The sequence below is a fragment of the Athene noctua genome, chromosome 22, assembly GCF_965140245.1.
Source record: "Athene noctua chromosome 22, bAthNoc1.hap1.1, whole genome shotgun sequence".
NCBI classification, from domain to species: domain Eukaryota; kingdom Metazoa; phylum Chordata; class Aves; order Strigiformes; family Strigidae; genus Athene; species Athene noctua.
Genome location: NC_134058.1, coordinates 648,078 through 670,782, shown reverse-complemented (window position 1 = coordinate 670,782; position 22,705 = coordinate 648,078). Strand labels below are relative to the sequence as shown.

The 22,705-nt window shown below is 62.2% G+C and overlaps 1 protein-coding gene across 1 annotated transcript; it reads right to left on the bottom strand.

The window, feature by feature from the left end:
• Positions 1–943: 943 nt before the first annotated feature.
• NPHP4 (nephrocystin 4) lies at positions 944–22,530 on the bottom strand. The gene is made up of 29 exons (XM_074925122.1): positions 22,515–22,530; positions 21,217–21,407; positions 20,612–20,803; positions 19,055–19,227; positions 18,695–18,759; positions 18,266–18,421; positions 17,217–17,353; positions 16,558–16,715; positions 16,344–16,470; positions 13,454–13,630; positions 12,615–12,744; positions 10,482–10,528; positions 9,749–9,936; positions 9,454–9,645; positions 8,632–8,819; positions 7,940–8,100; positions 7,368–7,548; positions 6,224–6,352; positions 5,882–6,084; positions 5,583–5,809; positions 5,300–5,489; positions 5,077–5,160; positions 4,819–4,975; positions 4,463–4,548; positions 3,686–3,771; positions 3,223–3,394; positions 2,511–2,690; positions 1,630–1,773; positions 944–1,518 (listed from the first exon to the last, which is right to left on the bottom strand). Exons 1-29 carry the CDS (start codon positions 22,528–22,530, stop codon positions 1,378–1,380), a joined length of 4,278 nt encoding a protein of 1,425 aa, XP_074781223.1. The 3' UTR covers positions 944–1,377.
• Positions 22,531–22,705: the final 175 nt, after the last annotated feature.

The window sequence follows — 22,705 nt, the reverse complement described above, 5'->3', positions numbered from 1 at the left end:
CAGGGACGTGGGGCTCTGCAGAGCGTTTGTCCTTGTACCCCAACACCACTAAGAAGTGACAAATTCTCTCTCTGGTTTCTTAAACCGGTGCTGGCGAAGGCTTTACGGACCAGCCCTTGCCCTGGGCGCAGGCAGCGCCGTAGAGGAGCGGCTGCAGGCGTCCAGGTCCTGCCACGAGACACGTTTCCTAATGGAAAAGCCTTTTCCAGCTTTTTTTAGTGGCCTGTGCTGTGGCACATCCTCTACCAGGGGCTGTGAGCGCCTGGGCACGAGCTGCCTCCTCTGCCACAGCCGAGGGTGCAGCCCTGGCTCATCCATAAGCCTCAAGAAACAGCGTTGGATGAAAACGTAATGAAAATTATTCAGCTAATCTACTTTAATAACCCGACTTAGGGGCCTCTCTGTGCTGCAGACAGTATAATAATTTTTAAAATATAAGCTGTCATTTCCGATCAGTCCTAGGGAGGAAGAGGGACTCGGCCCACAGCTTCATCGGGGCGACTAATTCACCAGCCTCGGACCCGTGACGGGACGCGGCGCTCACGGGGCACGAGTCCCCTCGGGGGGGAGTGCTGCCCGCCACGGCTCTGCCTTTGCCTCCCTTTTTTCACCCCTTCTCTGGGTTTTTCCCCCTCCCTGCAGTGACCCCAAAGCCCACCAGCACGAATGAGCTACAAACCGACGGAGCCTTTGAGGACCAAGGAGGAAGATGGCAACGCCCCAGGACGGGGCCGCCAGCCCCCGGCCCCGGCAGCATCAGCCCCCACATTTGTTCTCCCGTCATTCCCCACCCCTGAGCCCCAGGATGCTCCGGGGAAATGGGGGGTGACACAGGGGACCCCCAGCACTCCCCTGGGCAAGCCAGCACTTCTGCAGGACGAGGACACCGAGGGGTTCCCACCTCCCACGGAAGAAAACGCTGCCACGCTCCACCAGTTCTGCACTGCAAGTTTAATTGATCAAGGATGAGTAAAAAGTTTCGAAAAATCCCAGAAAACTGCTTCAGTGTGTACAAAAATCAGTGCTGAATATAAAATGCTTTAAAAATATTCCGCAGAATCAGATCTGCAAACTTTTTAAGTTAAAAAAAGATTCCGACGTGCCTAAAATACAGTAATGCTTAACAAAAATACAGACACCCTACGGGCGCGGTGAGAAACCGCCCTCCCCGACTTGCGCAGACGGAGCCACGTGGCACCACCGGCACCATGGCAGTGCCCAGCGATCCCAGCGGACACCAAGACCATGCGGCTTGTCAAGGTGACTACAAGGGGACCGGGCTCACAACCCCCTGGAGAGACACGGGCACCCCCGGAGAGGAGCTGCCACGGCAGCCGGCGCAGAGACCAGTGGCTTTGCCACGGCGGGCCGGCCGCCTCACTGGTAGAGAACCTTCACGCAGAAGGTTTCCTCGTTCTTGTCCTCGTGGTCGTTGATGTGAATGAGGATCTCCTCCTCGCCCGTGCCCTGGCTCGGGGCGAAGCGCAGGCCGATGGTGTACACCTCCCCGCCAGCGACCTGCGGGGCAGCGGGTGGAGGAGAGGCGGCAGGGCCGGCAGCGCGCCCGCTCCCACCCAGCACCGCGCAGGCCGGAGGGTCGGGGAGGGGGCACCGGCGGCGGGACGTTACCTCAAAGGAATCCTCCTTGAACTGCAGCAGGTCGGGCCGGTTGGTGCCCAGGAAGTAGAGCCTGGGCGAGGGGTAGGGGTTGGTGTAGGTGATGCGCTTGTTGCAGCCTCTCCCGCCGCCGGCGGGCATCGAGATCTCGAACGCCTGCGGGTCGAGCACAAGCCGTGGCGGAGGCGGCATAGGGCGGGCAGAGGGACCCCCAAACCAACAGAGACCCCTCCTGCACCAACGCCGCGTGCCCTGTGTCCCCTCCTCCTACACCGTACGTTTGATCTCTGCCAGCGGGCACAGAGAAACCACCGCCGAGCAGAAGCATCTTCCTCGCGCTGCCGCTGGCCCCGGCGCAGCCGTGAGAGGAATGATGAGCCCGAACAACAAAACGGGTCAGAGGAGCGGCCGGGACCGGCCAGCTCATTCTCCAGCTAATTAACGGAGCCCAGGTAACGCCCCTGGCACCGCAGGCTGGCTGGCTCCTGGCAGGACGCTGGGGCATTGGTTGAAACACTCATTGGAACTTCCTCCAGTACCCAGAGTTTGGGGAAAATTTTTTGAAAAAGGAGAACGCCTTAGCCAGGAAACCTATCCGTGAGGCGAGGCCTCGGCCAGCACAGCGCTAACGAGAGCAGCACACTGCAGCTTTAATTTCACAGCCAGGGATGCTTCAGAGCTGACACTCCTCAGCGTGCGACTGCCCTCAGAACAGCCTGAAAGACATTTTCCTGCGGTCTTCAGTGAGATTATTCAAGCGCTCGAGGGCTAAATGTGTGCTCGGGGTGGCAAGTGCCAAAAAACCCAGATGTAAGGAGAGGAAGAAGCAGGAGACAGCCCCGGGTCACTGGCTGGACCGTGACCGTGTTTTCCGAGCGCGGGAGCCGCCGTACCTTGGAGATGAGGGGCTGCCTGCAGGACAGGCAGAGCAGCCAGGAGGACACGAGCTGGTGGGACTCCACGTCCACCAAGTTGAGGTAGATGAACCTGCTGCCGGCCCGCCGAGGCCTCACGCCGATGTACAGGTCCTGGATGCCGTTGGCGGGGAGGAGGAAGGCGCCGTCCGGATCCACCTGCAGAAACCAACACCGGGAGCTGCAGCCGCCTGCGGTGACCTGTCACAGCCCTGCAAGGTCCAGCCCAGAGCACGAACTGGACCCGGTCGCTCTTAAAAACCTTTGTGCTTCGGCCACCGCATCCCACCCCCGCCAACACGCTGGGGCCGGCCTCGTCCTGCTCGGGGAGAGCTGGGCCTCCCTCCCCTCGCAGGCTTTTGCTTTTGTTTATGGGACAGCGGTGGAGTTTTTGGGCCTTTTATTATTCACATTCCCAATTACGGCCGAACGAATTCTAAAGAAATTGTTAGTCTTCAGACGGTCTCATTAAGGCAGATAATTTGCCCTCTGGGGTTTCGTGCCGATGATCCTACACGTGACAGCTCTAATCAAAAGATAATTATCGCAAACACTTCACGGCAGTAAATCCTTCATAATTCTGAGTGGGCCGCCTTTCCCTTTCCGGAGGGGATTTCGCCGGGCTGGTCCAGGCCAGCCCCCCACCCACCACAGCCGCCCAGGACGTGGCCGTCCCCGCGCCGGGGGTTACCTCCAGCTCCTGGGGGTGGGAGGTGAAGGCCCGCACCCTGCGCGGGGCCGGGGTGCCCCGCAGCAGCAGCGAGAGGCGGGCGAGCTGCCCGGCCGTGCAGCTGACGTCCAGGCGCTGCAGCGAGTGCAGGTAGAACTGCCAGATCTGGACGGGCGCCGCCAGCCAGGCGTCCCTGCGGCACAGACGGACGGACGCGGCTCGGCGGCGGCTCCCAGGAGCCCCCCTCCCCGTCCCCCCCTGCCCAGCGCCTGCTCTGACGCGGAGACAGCCCGGCCGGCTCGGAAGGCACCAGCGCGCACCCCGGGGTTGTGTGGAGGAGGGAAGGGTGTAAAACCCCGAGCTGACGCTTTGGGAAGCCTCTGCCCGGCGCTGCTCAGCCACGAGCAAGGGGAGGGCGGCGCGAGCTCCCCTCCTGCCCTGCTCGGGGTCAGCGCGTCGCGCTTCCAGGGGTCCTGCTGCTTACGTGTAAATAGCAACGAAGAACTTCTTGATCTGCGGGCTCGGTCCTCCGGCTACTTTTAAGAAGATGTCCTGCGGCTCCCCCGGCCCCTGGGGCAGGAATCAGAGCATCGTTCCACCGCTCCCCCCGCGCTCACACCAGCTATCGAGGGCCCCAGGGTTTCCTTCCCATTAACGGAAAAACCCGCCACCAACCCACTTCGCAAAAGCAGATGCTTTCAGCCTCTCGATAAACTATGTTATTAAGTTATTATACAGCTTGGCTGAGCTCTTCCAGTATTTTTAATTACAAAAGAGGATACAAACGACTATCGCATTCCAGGTCTGCATCTGTAATCAAATTTTGGCAAATTTTCCCCAAGTTTTCTAACAAGCCGTAATCCAATTATCACACTAACGCATTTCTGCAGTGGTGATTAGCGACTACCCTTCGTCACCATCTGCACGTAGGTGCCCAATTTTTTTTTCCTCTCCCACCTCCCCCAGCTGCAAAGCCCAGGAAACCCGCGCTGGGCATCGCCAGTGAGGGCTGCGCCCGGGGAGGGACACGGAGCGGCGGCTGGACGCGATAAGGGGCAACACCCAGCGTCAACCACAAAACCCACGGGGCTCCTTTTCATGGGGAAAAAAGGACAATTCCAGCTTCACCCCTGCCAGCGTTTCACCACCACGGGCTGATACATGGGGGCGCTCCGTGGGCATGAGGCGCTTCTCTGCCGACAAAAACAACCCACAGGAGAAGGACACAGAGGACAGACGGACACCCCAGTGTAACCAGTACCATGTTTTTGGTTTCACAAATGATGTCGGGGTCGCTGCAGCGAACAAACATCTCGGGCTCCCCCCCTGGCATCCCCACGGGTGCGCCTGCGGAGGGGAGAGACCGGGATGAAACTGCATTCAGCATTTTCTCCATTTGTGCTTGGTACCCTGCACCCCACCGACCAGAATCCCTTACGCCGAGCTACCAGCAAACTACACGTGCAGGGAATTAAACGCACAATTAACGCAGGCAAGCGGATGACGAGCGAGGGGAGCGCAAGGCTGATGGGCGCTCTGGATGCCGCCCGTCCCCCCAGGGAGGACCCTACGAACCACAGATGCTGCTCAAGCACCAGGGGCACGCCGCGGGCTCACCGGGGAGGGTGTGCCAGGGGGGCAGGCGAATGGTCTTCTTCAGGAAGGTGAGCTCCGGGTGGTAGAAGCGGAAGGTCTGGTCCACCACGTGGGGCTGCGGCTCCACCTTCACCCGCAGCAGCGCGATGGGCTTTCCCCGGCTCACCTGGAAGGAGACCTGTGCCGGGGGGGCCGGCGGGAGAGGGACTGAGTTTTGCCAGAGCGATGCTTCTCCTCCCGCGCAGCCCCTCGAGCGGCGTTTTCACCCGGCGCCCTCACCTGGATGTGCTTTGTCCGCCCAGTCCCGCTCTTCCCCAGGGAGCAGGCGGCTGCCTCGGGCCCGGCGCCCAGCCCTGCCGGCCCCTGCGGGGTTCAGGAGCTGGTTGTTTTGGGGTGCAGCACCGTGAGGGCTGCACAGGGCTCCCCGTGCCAGTACCACCCTGCCCTGCACCCACAAACCCAGCCGAGGGAACAGCTTGAACGGGGCGGGGCCTGCAGCTACCTGTGCCGCAACAACCGCGGGGTCCGCGGAGAACGTCTGGTATTTGAAGGGGATGTGGACAGTCTCGTTGGGGCGCAGGTAGACCTGAGGCTTGAGGTCGTCACGGAGGTGGAACATCTCCTCCTCCACCGGCGTAACGCTCTGGGTCAGCTCCTTGAAGTGGCGCCACTCCCTCGGGTCCAGTATGACACTGGGGGAGCGAGCGGCAGCAGTGCTGGGGGGGACCGGTGCCACCCTGGCACCTCACCACGTGCGTTGGGGGAGACCCCCCTTTGGCCCCCACCTGAGCTCGGGGTGGTCGACCTCGATGGTGACGGTGTGCTGGATGCTGTAGGGGTTCTTCAGGGCGAACTCGAAGAACTCGGCGGTCCCCAGCACGGCGCGCACGGTGCGGGTGGCGGTGATGGCCTGGCTGAGCATCCGCGAGATGCTCTCGCCCTTGGTGTGCTCCCGGTAGGCATCGATGATCTGCAGGTCCCGCGTGTGCCAGCCCCGCTGCTCCCGACAGCCCTGCCGGGAGGGAAGGGACCGTAAGCTCAGAGCCACTGCGGCGTCCCCGGCCCCCCGCGCCCCTCTCCTCACCGAGAGCTGCGGCGTCCTCCCGCCGCCGGCCTCCTCCTGCTGCCGCACCAGCGCCATGCGCCGCAGCTTGCGCCGGCAGGCGGCCGTGGCCTCGCCGGGGGCGGCCGGGGGGGGCGGTCTCGTCTCCGGCCGGCGGCTGCGCAGCGCGGCTGCCAACTCACCGTCCACCTCCACCAGCCTCCGTGCCCGCGACACCCGCCCGCCTGCGGGGAGAGAGCAGCCGGCACCGACCGGGGACCCCGATCAGCACAGCAAAGCGCCGGCACCACGGCGGCAGAGGCCCTGCCAACCCGAACCCGCGTAGTGGGGGGACAGGCCGAGCCCCCACCCAGCTGGACTCACCGCCGGCGGCGTTCAGGGAGAACCAGCTGCCAGCTGCGACGCTGCCAGCACCGTCCGGCGCGGGCACGGGGCGGGAGCGGGACGGCATCGGGGACGGCGGCTGCCCTGGGGCCTCCTCGCACGGGTGGCCTGTCACGAGCACAGACAGGGGTGAGCACAAACCATCCATTTTTCAGCATTACTAAATCTACTCCAAATTTTTATACTCACTGCAGGTCTTTACAGACAATTTTTAAAAAGCCAGAGCAAAATACGTGGTTGCTAAGGCCACTCTGCGAGCCCTGCGGTGCTCCCTCCAGAGCCCACGGCTGTCACCTGCCCAGAGGCGGCTGCCTGGAGCCGGAGCAGCCTCAGAAACACGGCGCCGTCCCGAGCACGTCACCCCCAGCCCCGCACCGGGCCCGGTTTTCATTTCTGCCTTCTCCATCCCCGGGCTGCGGCGCTGCGACTGGCACGGCCACGCTCCCACAATGGCCCCAGCCAGGCAGAGCCTTGGCTCTAAACCAGACCACAACTCCCATCCCCAGCCGTCGGGCAGGGGCACTGAACTTCTCAATACTGTTTTTAACAGCAGTATTTTGAAATTTAAGAAGAGAGGACAGGGGGAAAAAACCCCAACAATCAAAGGGCGGCTGGTGTCCTGGCGCAGTGTCCCTGCCTCCTCCGCCTCTGCCTTCGCAGGGTGTGAGTTAAAGCTCTCCCTGGGTTGTGAATCTCGGATTCTCCTTCCCAGGAGCTTATCATCCCTTTGCAGGCAAAGTATGGAAATGACGATTTAAGATATCTTCAAATGGAGCTAATCTTTCTTCTGAAGATAAGATTTTAAAACCTGGAATCACTGCACATTTATAGGACAGGGAATTAAATATATAAAATAAAAGCAGCCAGCAGGTTCTGGGAAGAATAACACCTTACAAGTGTGCTTTCCGGTGGGGTACAGCCCGTGTGCTCCTCCCGCCGCCCCGTGCTCTTTGCTGGCCCCGCGGCACCGGCTGTGCCGGCACCCGCAGCCGGGCAGAGACCACGAGAACAACCTGGCGCCGCGCACCCCGCCCTGCCCGCAGCGCCGGAGCCCAGCGCCGGGCCGGGAGCTCCGACCGGCACCGGAGGTCCCCGGCGAGGGGCACGCGCTGCGGGTGCTCACCGACGTTGGCCAGGCAGAGGTGGAGGCGGCCCCTCACCACCACGCGGACGCCGAGGGGCCGCAGGGCGCCGGGCCGCAGGGCCTCCCGGCCCATCACCGTCACGTCCGGCTCGTACTCGGTCGTGGCCACCTCCAGCTCGTGGTGGGTCCTGACGGCCGCCCGGCCCTGGCGCAGCAGGGGCTGGGGAGGGGGAACGAGTTACCGGGGAGTCCGCTCTGGGGGGGGTTAAGGGGTCTGGGCAAGGATGTCTCTGAATGTCCTGGGTCTGCGGGGTTTAGCCCTAGAACCCTGCAGGACTTCTGGGAAGTGGAAGAAAGTTAACATTTTGCCATCGCTTTTGAGGAGAAGATGACAAAATCCCGTGACGTCAGGCTGACATCGGTGTCGGTTATGCGGAGGGGCTGACGGCAACTCGGTTATGAAACACACGAGGGCAACGCAACAGCATCTAACGTGGGACCAAAGGAAAAGCCAGGCTCTTCCTCAACACCCCTGCACGCCCGGCCAGGGTCTCCCTCATCCCGAGCAGTGCCGAGGGCTTAAGGAGAAAAACCTTCAGTTTAACCAATACCTGCAGCTTGAGGGCAGCGGAGCCGACGAGGAGCAGGGAGTCTCCGTCCCAGATGTCGATCTGGAGGCTGTGCTCGGCCAGGTACCGCAGGAACCAGCGCTGCTCCCCGGCCCGCAGGAAAGTGGGATCCACCAGGTACTTGAGCTGCAAGCCTGGCGGCCCTGCGAGACAGCGCCATCGTCATGGAAACGGAGCTTTGGGACAAGCCCGCCTGCTGGCAAACCTGCTCTCCTCCACTTAATGAGCCTTCTGGCCAATTAGCGAGGTCCAAAGTTCCCCAGGACCGGCACCCTCCCACAGAAACCCTCACTCTGTACAGACGGCCCCTCCCAGTTCCATCAACAGCTCCAGAGGGAGAAGGAGCTTCATCAGCCACAAGCGTCCCATGTTTCTTGGGACCAGAATTTAACAAGACCCAGACAGAAACGGAGAAGCACTCAGCTAGGAGGATCAGCGGCGCCCAGCCCGGGCGCTGCGCTCGCACACTTGGCCTTTCTCTCTCTGGCCGCAGCGCGAGCGAATCGCAGCGCCAACGCTCGCCAGCGCTTGACTTGGAAAGTCGGACATTTTGAACATTTTTCACCAAACCAGCGGAGGTTTGTTGGCCCCTTCCTCAGCCCGGAGACGAGCCTGATGGAATCTGACTGACGGAAGAGGAGCACCCACATGAGGATGCTAAAACAGGAGCTCACCGGTGTCGAGGGTCCCGTCCTTGTTCACCCGGACGAGGAGCTGCGCCGGCACAGCCGGCCCGGCCGACAGCTCCCCGGCTGTGCTGACCAGCTGCAGCCGTGGTGTGGTGACCGGAGGGAAACGGTAGAACTGGAAGGTGAGAAAGATGGTCCTCGGCCACGTCCCCTCCACGCTGTCCCGGGCGTCCCTTGGGGGAGAGAGAGGGGTTTGGATTAGCTCATGGCGCGGCGCCGCCTCCCCATCACGAGCTCCTCGTGCGTTTGGCACGCACCGGAGAGGCAGAAGAACGAGAGAAGATCGGCAGCATCACAAGTATTTGGACTTCTCTGAAGACAGCGGGCATATGGTTTGCCTGGGCTTTCCAAAAAGCTTCATATTTCCAGCTGTCTCCCGCCATATGCTGCGATGGAGAAGCCCAGCAAAGGCAGCATTTTACCTTCACACAGCACACTGCCATCCACGGGAAAAACACAAGTGGGGCCTTACCCAGCCAAAACCACCCCCACAGGTGCCAACTTTCTCAACTCCATATGCATTTAGGGAGAAACCCGGCATTAACCGGCTTTTGCACCATATTGTGGCTAATGGGTACAGTAAAAAAAAAATTAGAATATGATTTAAGAGGGCCTGCAAAGGACAAGAGCATCATCGCTAAACCCTGCGGAGCTTCGCCTCCAGGGCAGGCGCTGGAGGAAGCGGCGCCTTCGCCAGGACCTCTCCAGGTCAAGCAGGGAAGCGGCTTGGGGGGGATTTGGGGACCCTCCCCGAGGAGGCCCCCGGGATCTGCCCGCAGAAGCCACCGCGAAGAGCCGCCGTCCCACCTGCCGAAAGCCAGGAACTGCAGGATTATTTCGTTGCCTTGCAGAGGGTCGGCTTCCTCCAGCCGCAGGCTGAAACTCGCCGGCTCCGCCGGCTCCGAGATTTGCACCGGCTCCTGGTTACGGTCCAGGATCTCCGGGAAGCCGGCGGCGTGCAGGCGCGCCAGGGAGGCGCGAGAGAGCGGCGTGCGGGAACTGGCGGAGAAACGGGGCTGAGCCGCGTGGAAGCGGCCGCGGGGGACCCCGATGGGCCGGGCCATGGGGGTGCAGGGCCCGGGGAAGGGCGGCCGAGCATCACCTGCCTGCCTGCAGCCCCACGGCGGCGATGGGCACCTGCAGCGGGGCGAAGGGCAGCGCCTGCAGCTGGTCGCCGGCGCCGGGCTCGGGCGAGCCGAGGGCGGCCTCCAGGTGCGTGATCCCCCCGTCCTGCCGAGAGCCGGGGCCGCGCCGCACCGGGGTCTGGCCCCGCAGCTGGGACACCGAGAGCTGGCGGAGGGAGAGCGGCGAGCGTGAGCCCCGACGGCTGGGCCGGCCGGCAGCCCCTCCGGGCTAAGGCCGCTCCGGCATCGCCAGCCCGCACCTCTACTCCCTCTCTAGCCGCTGCGCTTCCCCCCGCGAGGGGAGGGATGGGAAAATGCGGCAGAAAAATCAAACCGCTTAATGCGGTCTTATGAGGCATTTCATTGCATCAAAAATATTTGCGTGCATTGATCCCTGCATCGAGATATAAAAAAGCATAAAGAGGGATCCCGGTATTCGGAGCTCTCCCTAAATCCCGGTAGCTCCGCACGAAGGGATCGGTGTCGCTGTCAGCACGTCCCGGGGAGAGCGGCACCCAGCAAATCTGCGCTGTCAGCACCCCGCGCTGCCCTTACACAGAGAGCCGGGCTGCGAGCCGAGCGCAGGGAATCTCGCCCAGCACGTTACAGGCAGGACACATTTTGCTCCCCCGGAGGAGGTGGATTTGAGGGGGACGCTCGGTGCCACCCCCCAGGAACGCCGCCGCTCGCACCCACCCCCGCGGCACTTACCCCCGGGCCCCGCGGGGAGGCGGCCGCTGGCGGCGGGGCCGTCGGACCTGCGGAGAGGGACAGGAGAGATGCTGGAGCGGAGCCGTCACCCCCAGGCCCTGTGCCTGCGCCCTCCGCCACCGAGCCCCCTCCAACCTCCCGCCATCCCTTTGAAATTCTGGGGGTGAAACCAGCTCAGCGAGGCAGCTTACCAGCGCTTAACCACTTATTTGACTTATTTTTCCAATAAGACTGTTGCCGGGGGGGGCACTAGCGCGTCTCCAGGTCCCTCCATTGTTTTGCTGGGAATCAGGCTCGCTCTGCCGCGGTAGGCAGCTCCCCGTCCCCAGACAGCGCCGCGGTTCCCTGCGGCCATGCGGCGCTGCCTAAGTGGGATGCTTAATGAGACGTGAAAGTTTTAGGATACTTAAGCTTTTCGTCGCTCCTCCGTTATTTCTTGTTGCTGCCTTCATCTGTTTGTGCATTCGTGCCCCCAGAGGAGCTTTACCGTGTTTATATCTGGCCGCTCGGCTCGCCCAGCCGCCGAGCCCTGGGTCCCCTGGAGCAGACCAGGGGCACAGACGTTCTGTCTCTGCCGGCACGTGATGCTGAGGCCTTATTTTGCTTTCACCACCACGTACATTCCCTTTATCTCGTGCAGGCTGCTGTGCAAAGGGAACCCAGCCCCCCTGTCTCCCTCACATCTCCAGCACTGGTCTCTGCCCTGAGGGAGGCTCTGCCCAGCGTCCAGGAGCCGATGGACAGATCCCTCAGCGCCGCCGGCCGCTGAGCTGACAGAAGACACACTTGGCCTCCCCGGGCCAGAAGGGCCAGATGGCGGCACGTTTTCCAACGGGGCTGTACAAAACGTTAACGCCAAACACTCTCTGCGGCAGCTCCGGGCACGGGCTGGCTCTTGCAGTGGCCGCCCACCTCACAGCACGGCTCCAGGGCCACGGCTGCACTTCCCAAGCTCTCCCCGGGGCCGCCAGCCCCCCGGAGCAGTGCATCCCCCCAGAGTTGTGCTGCCGGGGTGTCCCCCCTCCCCAGGCACACTGCCCGTGCTCCAGCACGCTGCCCCCAAGCCACAGCCCAGCGCCAGGCGTGCGCTTGGCTTCTCCCTTCACCCCACCGCGGCTCCCTCTACGTCCTGCCCGCCGCCAGCAGCGGTCGTGTCGCGGGGAGCCAAACCCGGCCCAGCCCCAGCGCCCAGGCCCTTCATTTCACCCGCCAAGCGCTCTGCTCTGCAGCCCCCGCCACCAGCAAACCCGGCTCCTCGCCGGTGGAAAGCCGGGACTCGAGGCGGCAAAGCCACGGTGCCACTGCCACCTCGTGGAAGGTGCAGCAGCACCGGAGCCGGCGCGGGGACGGGCACCCGCTGCACCGGGCATCACCCTGACCCACCGGCTGGCAGCTCCCCGCTGGCCAGAGGGGCCGGATGAGCTCCAGAAACCTATTCAGATGCTGTCGGGAATCTGGAGCACCGCCCCGAGACCCGCGCGGGACCAGGTGCGACGCAGCAGAGGAGTTTCCCACCAACGACAAAAAGGGGATTAGACAGACACAAGGACTTCCAGCAGCCCGGGGCACTGACTCAACTCCGTGCCAAGCCAACGGCAGTTTTCCTTCTGCCTCCAACAGATGGGTGCTGAAACCCCGACCAGCCCTGCGCTTACAGACACATGTATACGTGCACACACACAGCCCGGGTTTCCCCGGCCGGGCACAGCCCGTGCGCCCATCCATCGCGTGCTGCTGTCACGCTCCCCACACAGCTCTGCAACGAGACTGGTTTGTTTTTTTTTCCTTGGCCTATAATTGACACCTCCCCTGTCCTCACCTCCAGAGGGATTCAGAGCGCAGAGGGATGAGCAGAGAGCCCGGGGCTGCTGGTGCACAGGAGCTCAAATGCCACCAGAGTGACCCACAACGGGAGCCGGAAACCCCTGGGGATTCTGCACGTGGCTCAGCGCTACTATCAGTGGGGAATTTTGCAAGTTAAAAAGAGCTGAATTCAGCTCGATGGAAACTTGGTTCGCTCCGGTAATTCATAAACTATCGCGCTGAAACTCGGTGAAGTTGCGTTTTTTCTCCTGAGCAGACACCGATGCCACACTCTGTATTTTAAATGTCAGCGATCTGGAAAACACTCACTCAGCGATGGCGTGGGAGGCTCCTCCGGCTCGTCCCTGTCCTTACGTAGGATCTCCGCAGCAGTTACAAGATGTTCTTCCGACTCAGTGGAAACATGGAATTGGACAGTCCCAGACTCCACGTGCTTCCCCTGAAAATTGGAAACGAAATACTTTTAGACAGCGTGCTACACGCAGCCTCCCTCGTACCTCCCCGAGCCGGCTCCCTTGCCCTGCAGCCGGCGGTGCAAGGCGGAGGCAGAGCCAGCAAGGGGCTGCACCTCCATGGGCTGCTGAAATACCCCTGTCCTTGTGAACACACACACACCTGCCAACTCCACCCACCGCCACCCGGTCTAAGATTTTACTGAGCAAATTCTACAGATGCTGATCCACCCACCCACCCATCCTGCCATCCATCCGTCCCTCCGCACCCCCCCGCAGCAGAGAGCAACCCACGGAGCTTCACACCACGGCCGTGGCTCAGCTGCCCCCGTCACCCCTTCGCCCCAGCCCTAACACCCTTTCCCTGACAAATACTTTGGAGCGAGGTCCTGATCTTTTGCCTGCGATCACCCAGAATAAGCCACCTCGGGTCACGGTGGCCTCCAAGAAGGCCGGCGATGACTAACGCTGCTGACCAGCGACACGTTGGCAGTAACTCAGCCGCGCAGCGCCAGCGCTCGCTGGCAGGCGTGGGGCCACGACCCTCCTCTCCCCGGGTTCATTCACCCCCAGATTGGCAGAACATCCCGTCACCGGGCACTTAACCAGGATTTGGCCAAGAGCCTCTCTGCCGCCGAGCCCGCCCAGGCACCGCCAGCGTCCCCGCGCGTTCGCGGCGCAGAGGCCAGCCCTTACCTGGCGAGAGCTCCTGCTGCTCGGTGGGGTCCGGTAGACCAGGGTCTGGCAGGGGCCGCGACGGGCGCCGCCGCGCAGGGGCAGGACCACGTCCGCCTCGCCGGCACCGGGGCTCCAGACGGCCCAGCGTACCGAGCGCATGTCGGCCACCTCGGCGCGGGCGCTGCCGGGCAGGGCCTGGGGGGGAGCAGGGGGAGCGCCGTGAGCGCCGGGCACCCCAGCCTCACCACCGGCACGGGGGAGCGGGTGCCACCGGGCAGACACGGGCCCTCATCTCCCACCGCAGAAACCGCTCCCCTTCAACCCATTCCGGAGTCATTCCGCTTTCCAGCGCCTTATTTCTCTTTTTGTACCCATTTTTCCGCCCCCACCGGCCGCACCTCTCCGCTCCTGTCCCTTTGCAGGCACTGAGGAGCACCAGGAACACTTCTCTGCTGGAGAGGGACACATCGGTCCCCGGGAGAGGACCCGGGATCGCGAGGCCTCTCGGGGAAAGAGCGCTGAGACACCTTGCAGGGGTTCAAGCTTGGCTTCTCCCCTCTGCCAGCAGCGCCGCAGGCGGAACCGGCGCCTTCCGACGCGATTTCCCCTCCTCGAGGCTGACCACGGGCCCACGGCCCCGGCTGCACACCGTCCTGGATCCCACCGTCCCCCCGCGAACCCTGTACCGCCCTTCCCACACCGGTACCCCCTGGGTTTTCTCGCAGGGTCCCCGTTTCCCCAGCCCCTCGCTGGCACCACTCCCGCTCCCGCAGGCTCCAGCCGCAGGCCAGCAGCCACCCGGCAATCGCAGCTCATCCCTTCTCCGGGTTACGCAAGGGACTACACCTCTAGGTTACGGATCAGCACGACGTAACGCCGATAAAATAGAAAAGCACAATATAACGCTTTCCAAAAATTGCAGGGTTTTCATCCCTTGTACGTATTTAGCACACGTAGGCTGAGCCCAAGACACCAGCACCAGCCAAAGGGCTGCCACCCCCTCACTGCTGGGATGGGTGTTGGCCCCCCCGGCCCCGGCAGCCAGGAAAGGCAGCACAAGGGCTTCCACTTACCCGGGCGCATCCACAGCCTCCCCCTACGCCGAAGAAGAGGTGCAGAAGCAAACCGAGAGGTCTCTACAGCCCGCAATCACGCTCGCAGCCTGCTAATTATGGCACGGAGGACAAGGCGATCAGCTCGGCAAGCGGCTTTGGGATTAACCGCTCTGCCCACGGCTGTGCCGCGGGAACCGGCTCCGCCGCGCCCCCGGCACCCCCCAACAGATCCACGCCTGGAGCCCCTGACCCCGCGGGTCCTGGGCCTCGGCTTCAGCAGGGAGTTGAGCCCAACACATAGATTCTGACAGCAAGGCTCAGCTCCTCCTTCCCCCCTCAACAGCACCCCTCTGGCCTGGTACCTGTGTCCCACCCTATAAACACCCCTTTTCCCCCCATTTTGCTGTGGACAGCTCTAACAGGAGTGGACAGTTGCTGCATAGTCGATGAGCATCTCAGCAGAACAATTAGGGCCTCCTCAGGAGCCCAGGGCCATCGATTCAGCCACACTGCGAGCTAATGGCTCCAACAGCAAATGGTCTCTGGAGGGGAGGGCTGAACTGCTGCTAAGCCCGGTTTAACCTCTGGAAAGGTTAAATTGAAACACTTGTAAATGATCCGTAAGTAAAGGAGCGAGGTGCCCCAGCCAATGCAGAGCTCTCTCCTGGCTTTCAGGTCTGTCAGGCTGAAGCTCCCAGAAAAACCTCAGCATTCAAAAAAAAAAAAAAAAAACCCAAGGAAAAAACAGAGCTGGAGGGGTTAACTTCTTTTTGGCATAAATGCTAAATTCTACAGAAAAGGCTTTTTTAAGTCAAAAAAAGCTGAAATCTTCCAAATTAGCTTGCCAGAACACTACGGGACTGCTGCAGGCTGCACTTCTCCAGATACATAGACACGGTGGAGAAACATAACCACGTGTCATTCGAATGAAATTGGTAGAGGGAAACGATCACCTGCTTTGCAATTTATTTACTTATAGCAACTTATAATAATTTCTGAATATTGCTTAATAATCCAGCTTGCCCCGACTGTTCTGTGGCAACCTACCAAGAACTACAGCATCCGTCAAAACCAAGAGCCGTGTCCCTGGGAAGCAGATGTGCGTGCGGGCAGCAGAAACCAGTGTGCTGGTGCTTTTAGATAAGGCAAGGAGTAAGCCGGTTGGGACCACTCTTGTTCTTCAAGAAATTAGTTCGGAGGATCTGCACATGCTCCGAAGAACGGGGTGAAAAGTACAAGGTGAGGAGGACTGTGAGCCTTCCTCCAGAAGACCCCCGAGGACGCCCACCAGGAGGCAACGCAGGCGCAGAGAGAACATCAACCGCTGACACCAGCCTCTAGAACTGACTCCACCTTACTAATACATATGTACGCTCGCATTGTGTGACTCTATGAATATGTATATCTACACTCTATAAATTCCTGGTAAAATGTGCTGTTGGGGTGCAAGCCCTGTGGAGAAATCCCCCTGCACCCCAGCGCCGGAATATTATAAATATACCTGCTTTCTAACTCTCCCCGAGTTGTAGAGCCTGTTTCTGCGCATCAAAAGGGCTCAAACAAATAAATTTCTGATTAAGACTAAACTGTGACGCATGAAAGTTTTGCCTGTGCCTGTTTCCCAAGGCCTCCTCAGCTGTTTTCCCACGGCCTCTGTGTCTGTCTAGACTGATGGCAGACTCAAAGCCCCCAACGGGCACTTGGGCAAACTAAGATGAGGGGAACTGGAACAAAAGGACACAGAGATACAACCTAGGGAGGATGATCTCGCCGATTTAGGAAGAAGACGCCTGGGAACTTGGTCAGCTGGCGAAAACCGTGAAGAAGACCACTTACTTCTTACCCTCACCTACCTTCCCGCCGGCTCTCCCCGCGCTGCGGAAGACGTACTCCAGCTGGAAGCAGACCCCGAACGCCGGGTGAGGCACCATCTCGCTCAGGTGGATGCGGCTCCGCAGCACCAGGACTTGACCTGCCCCCCTGCGCCGGGACGAGCAGCGGCTGTCGGCAGCGCCCGAGGCAGGACGGAAGCGGCACCGGCAGCGGCAGCGGAGGGACCCCCCTTACCTGGCTCCGGAGCCGGGCACCCCCGGGCAGCTGCCCCGCGCCTCCGGCAGCAGCACGGCCACCTGCGGTGCCTGGACGAAGCACAGGCCGTTGTGGACGCCGACGTGCAGCCGCCGCTCCCGAACCTCCATCCCGGCGCCGTCCGGCGCGGCGTTAGCCTGCGGCAGGCGTTTTCCAGCTCAGCAAGGCAGCACAGGGCGGCACAGCGTCCCGCCCCACGCCACCCGTGGCCAGGGAAGTTCAGATCCATCAGAAACTCAAAAAAGGGACCCACCCCCCCCCACCCAGCGGCTGATGGATATTAAAAACTTTTGTCTTTATGGCAGAGTTGGTGCAAAAGTGGCAAATAAAGGACTTGGCCAGCGCTGCCGCTCCTAAGGCGACGTACTCAATAGGCTCTGCGGCTTATCTTACACTTTCCACAGCTGAGCAAAGCCAAATTCTGCTTATTACCGTCTGGACGTTCAAAACAGCCTGCGCAGAGCACCCCTGTGCCAATCCAGCAGAGGAGGCTGGCACCGCAGAAAAATCAGGGACTCCAAGCAAAGCGAACCCACGGGCACCATTTATCTGAACCTTTCCACTCCGCCCGTGCAGGAAGCGCCGGCATCGCTGCCTGCGCACCGAGCTCTCCCCTGCCCTAACCGCGCGGGCGGTACCTGAAGTAAGCGATCGCCGTTCACTAAATCCAGCAGCTCTTCCTCAAACTCCTCCAGGGAAGGGTACAGCCGGACAGACAGCCTCTCCAGGTAGCAGGTGACCGGCTTCATCAGCCGGGGTTTCTGCAAGCAGTCACCTGCAAAGCCAAAGGGGGGGACATCGCTGGGACCACAGGGGCCCCCGCAGCCGGGCCCCGGCCGCAGGGGAGAGGTGGTGGCCACGCACGGGCTCCCTGGCCACAAGGCCACCACCTGTACGTGGACGTGGGGTGTTTGTGGAGGTGGACAATGAAACCTTCCTGCTTCCCCCAGCACAAACTCGCCTTCACGTTCAGGAGAGACCCAGAAACACCCAACGTTTCTGGGGACAACGGATGCGGTCTGCGTGCGTAACGAAGCCCCCGCAGCGCGGTGCTCTCCCCTCTGCTTTCCAGCAGCACTGGGGACTCGCTGCTTTGGGGACCTCACTCGGCGTTAACAATTACAACCCCAGAGTCGTTACCGGTCGGGTTTTCCAGGCAGTAAGCTGAGGAATAACTCAGCTGCAGAACTGCAGAGAACTTTACCCTCTGAATCTTCAGAACATGTAATTTTAATTGCAGCAGCTCGAACGGCACGGCTGCTACCCACAGGGAAAGATTAACGAGGGCTGAGCAAGGAAGAGCTTGTCCCCCCCCGAAACCTGCCAGACCCCCAGCGATCCTCAGCCCCGCCACCGAGGAGCACGACTTTAAACAAGCTGCAAGGGCTTCTCCTAAGACTCTGCTGAATGACTGTAATTAAACCAACCACCACTTATCCCCAGCAGCTTCCCAGGAGCAAAGCAATTAACGGAAGGAGAACAGACCGAAGCCATTTTAACATCTTTCAGGCTGAGCTACGAACGCAAGGGCCGCAGCCCCGCCAGCCCGCGCGGGGGGAGATGCTCCTGCCGAGGAGCAGCGCTGCTCCGAGGCCAGCGCCCTGCCTGCCCTGCCCGCAGCCGCCCCAGGACCTGCTGCCTTCAGCAGGAGCGGTGCAGGCAGCGGGGAAAGGGAAGGGGCCCTTACCCGCGTCTCCACGCGCCGGCAGCAAGCCGGGGACGGTCTGCAGCCCAGACATCAGAAGGTTTTCAGGAAGGAGGTGAAATATCGTCTCCAGGGGTGGGTGGGGCTTCAGGCTGTACTGCAGGTGGCTCTTCTCCATCACCGTCAGGTATTTGTTCTCTGAAAAAAACATCCAAAAAAACCTCTGAAAAAAACATCCAAAACCGCGGGAGGCAGCTTCACGGCGCCACTGTGGGAGAAATCATTACCCACGAACGCACGTGTTGGGGGCAAAGGAAAACCCGGGTTGGCCCGGCCCAGCCTTTCCCGCGAGGCACGTCTGCATAGTGCGCCCGGGGCACCACGTGTTGCAGCGAGCGGGCACACGCGATGCTCGTTTGGGCGAGAGGCCGCCGAGAAAGGAGCGAGACGCAAGGTCGTGCTGCCGCTTACTCTCCAGGGGGTCCTGGAAGCGCGGGTGCAGCAAGGCGCGCGGCGTCCCGTGGTACAGCTTCAGGCTGAAAGCAAGGAGCAGACAGGCAGCGGTCAGCAAACCCACCCCGCAGCACACCCGCATCTCTCCCGACGCCTCTGCCCAACGGGAAGGAACCACCCTCCTCCTCCGTACCCAGGGAAAAAGCCCCATCCCTCAGGGAAAGGACAGGCACCACCTACAGACCCATCGCTGCTCCCCCCGCGGCGAAGGACTCCAGCTTTGTTTCTCCAGACCCAGGACCGCCCTTGCTCCCCCCAGAGCAGCCGTGCCCCCCCAGTTCCCGGTACGCCCCCTCACGGGGCAGCGGGGGCACCTACGCTCTGTCCTCGGTGGCCGGGCCCGTGGCCTCCGACCCGCCGCCGAAGAGGGGGATGAGTCCAAAGCCGCAGGAGAGATGCCGGGAGTCCCCGTCCCCCTTCCCGGCCGTCGCCACCACTTCCACGACGGCGGTGATGCTGGGGTGGTTCAAGGAGGTGTGGAAGTAAACGGTCTGGGTGGGGAAGGAGAGAGAAAGGGCATTTCAGAGCCGGCAGCTGCGGGCAGAGCGATGTCCTGCGTCTGGACAGCCAGCGGCACAGCCAGAACGTCCCTTACAACTTCCAGACAGCGGCTGGTGGGAAGCGACCTCCAGCAACGCTCAGAAATCTCAACCTCCTTAAACCTCAGATACCGTTAACTTTTCTTCCTTTTTTTTGTTGCTAACCCTCATTTTCCCAAGTAACTGGCGGCCGCAGACCCCGTACGAGCGGGGCCTCGTGGCACCCCTGCCCCGCAGCTTTAGGGCAAGCGCCGCATGGGGAAAGTCAGGAGCTGGAAACCTCCTGCCGCGGGGAGGGGAGATGGGGGTGGCGCTGAGGGCACGAGGGGACGGGACACAGGTCACCTCCCCAGGACAGGATTTAAAGCCAGGTTAATCTTTCTATTAAAAACTCATTACAGCGGTGTCCCAGGGAAAACGTTTACTGTAATCACAGGCTGTCAGGAAGGGATAACGGAGAGAGACATTACCGCATCAACGGGGGAAATAAATCGTTATTCTATTATCTTTTATTGCAAAACGTTGAAATAATGACCGCTGGCTGCAGACCGATGCCTCGCCTCGCAAGGGCACGGAGAGCCCTTAAAGCGGGTCCCCGTCAGACCGGGCCTGTCGCTCCCCCGTGAGCGCGGGACGAGGCAGCGCGGGGTCACCCCGACGCCCCCCCAGAGCCCGGCCCCTGCCCGCAGCCCTGGGGTGCCGTTTCTCTCCACCCCTCTCCAAAACAGGAGGGGTCGGCCGGGGATTCAAACGCTCGTGGGAGAAGCACGGGCAGCAACGGCCCCCCCGAGACCGCTGCCGGTTTAAATAACGCAGGAGCGCGGCTCTAACCAGGGCTACGGAGCGCTGGAGGAGCTGGAAACCAAAGTTTAATTCCAAAACGCGACGTGGCGGCTGCCGACCACGCTCCGGGCAGCGGGGTCTCCCCAGCAAGGGGCACCCCCGGTTTGCGGGATCCGCAGCGGGCGGAAGCGCGGTTGGGGGCGAGTTGAGTTCCCAAGTACGGAAAGAAAAGCGGAGGGTGGGAGCTGCTGGTTCCCTGCCTTCCCCTCGCGAAGAAACACTGCGCTCTGCCGCCGGCTCCGAGCACAGCAGGCGGCACGTCCCGCAGGTAACCCCGCGCCCCAGTGTCCCCAGTCCAATAAACTGGGCGTCAAAGCGGGCGCACCCTGCGCGAAGGACGGGGCGCAGCGCCGGGAGGGAAAAAGCTCCCTGAGCTCCGCGTCCGCCAGACGGGCGGCTTTTCCGGGCGGCTTTTCCGTCCTGCGTTAAACCCCCCTCCCCGGAGCGGGCTCTGCCCCCTCCCCGCGGGGCCGCAGCCCCCCCGTCACCCTACCTCGTTGAAGGCCGCCCTGGCCAGGCGTGGCGGGGCGGCGCGGGCAGCTCGCCGGCCGCTCCTCCACGTCCTCCCGAAGAAGTGGCGGTAGGTGGCATCGAACAGGGAGAGGCGCAGCTGGTACTCGGCGCCCTGCAAGGCACGGCGGGGCGGGGGGCTCAGCGACGTGCCCCCCGAGACTGCGGGAAACGGCTTCAGAGAGGACCCGTAATCCCGTCTGCCCATCGACGCCCAAGCGGGGCAGCGGCCCGTACGGCTCCGTGCCGCGCGGGAGAACCTGCCTGAACGCCCGCGGCTCCACGGGCGCAGCCGGAGCGGGAAAAGGGAACGTTAAAGACAGAATCCGCGCGGGGATTTCCACTTAAAACCGCTTAACTAAACCCTAAACTAACTGAACCCTAAACTGAACGCTAGCTCGGATCTGCGGGTAGGAACGCACGGGATGGAGACGCGGCTCCGATCCGCATTTCCAGATTTACACTGAGCTCCCCCCGCGAGTAACTCGCGGTGGAAACCTCCCGCCCCCGAGCTCCGGCCTGGCACGAGGCGAGCGGCGGCGGTGCCGGGGGCTCAGCCAGGCCCTGCCGGAGCGCAGCCCCCCGTACCTGGGCGAGGGCAGCCCCCTCCAGGGACTTGAGGACGCAGCGGAAGGCGGTGGAGCCCGGCGGGCGAGCCCGTGCGCGCTGGCCGTGCGGCGGGAGCGCCAGGCTCCGCAGGAACACGCTCTCCCACTCGCCCATCTGGGTCCCCCCGCGGCCGCCTCGTCCCCCCGGCGCGGGCCGGGGCCAGCGCTCGCCTGGAAAAGGACGGAGGGAAGCGCGGGCCCCGGGAACGCGCTCCGGCCCGAGGGAGGCGGGCGGGGGGCTCCCGGGCCCCGCGGGCCACCCCTGGGGGGAGCCCCCCCGTACTGACACACGTGTGCAGAGGGGCCCACGGACACACGCGCACGTGTACATGCGGAAACCACAGACCCGTGTGTACGTGTTCATACAGAAAACAGACACACACGTATACACGTATGTGTACCTGCAGAAACCCACGGACATACCTGCATGTGTACATCTGGAAACTCATACACATACACGCATGCATACACATGGAAACCCATGAGCACACGTGCAAATGTACATACAGAAACCCACAGACATACCTGCATGTCTACATCCGGAAACTCATACACATACACGCATGCATACACATGGAAACCCATGAGCACATGTGCGTACGTACATACAGAAACCCACAGACATACCTGCATGTGTACATATGGAATTCCATGCACATACGTGCATGTGTACATGTAGAAACTCACACACATATGTGCATGTGTACACAGAGAAGCCCACGGACATACCTACATGCATACACACAGAAACCTATACACATACCTGCATGTGTACACCCAGAAACCAGACACACATGCATGTAGACATACAGAAACAGATATGCACGTGCACCTATGGAAACCCAGACATGTGTGTGCACGCACACATACAGAAACCCACAGGCACATGTGCGTGTGCACACACAGAAGGCCCAGACACACGCATGTGCGCACACACAGACACACACGTGTGCGCGCACAGAGACACACACACGCACATACAGAGACACACGCGTGTGCACACACACACAGACACACGCGTGTGCACACCCAGAAGCCCCAGGCACACGCGTGTGCGCACACACACACGCGCGCGCGCGCGCGCACACCCCAGCGACCCCCGGACCCCCCCCCGGTACCCGCCGCCGCCCCTCACACCCCGCTGGGGACCGACGTGCGCGCGGGGCCGCGGGGTCACGGCGCGGGGTCACGCCCCGCGTGACACGGGGGGGTCCCGCGCGATGCTGTAAGAGCCCGGGCGGCGCGCGGCGGCTCCATCCCCCCCCGCCCCCGACTCACCGCGCCCCGACGCCATCTTGTCGGGCCCGACCAACCCTGCGCCGGGCCCGGGGGGGGGACGGGACCCCCCCACACACGCACGGAGGCGCCGCCGCCGCTCCCCTCCCCGCCGCCCGTGCTCCCGCGCCCCGACGGCGGCGGGTAACGGAGAGAAGCGGCGGCGGGGCGGCGGCGGGGCGGGGCCTGTGCCC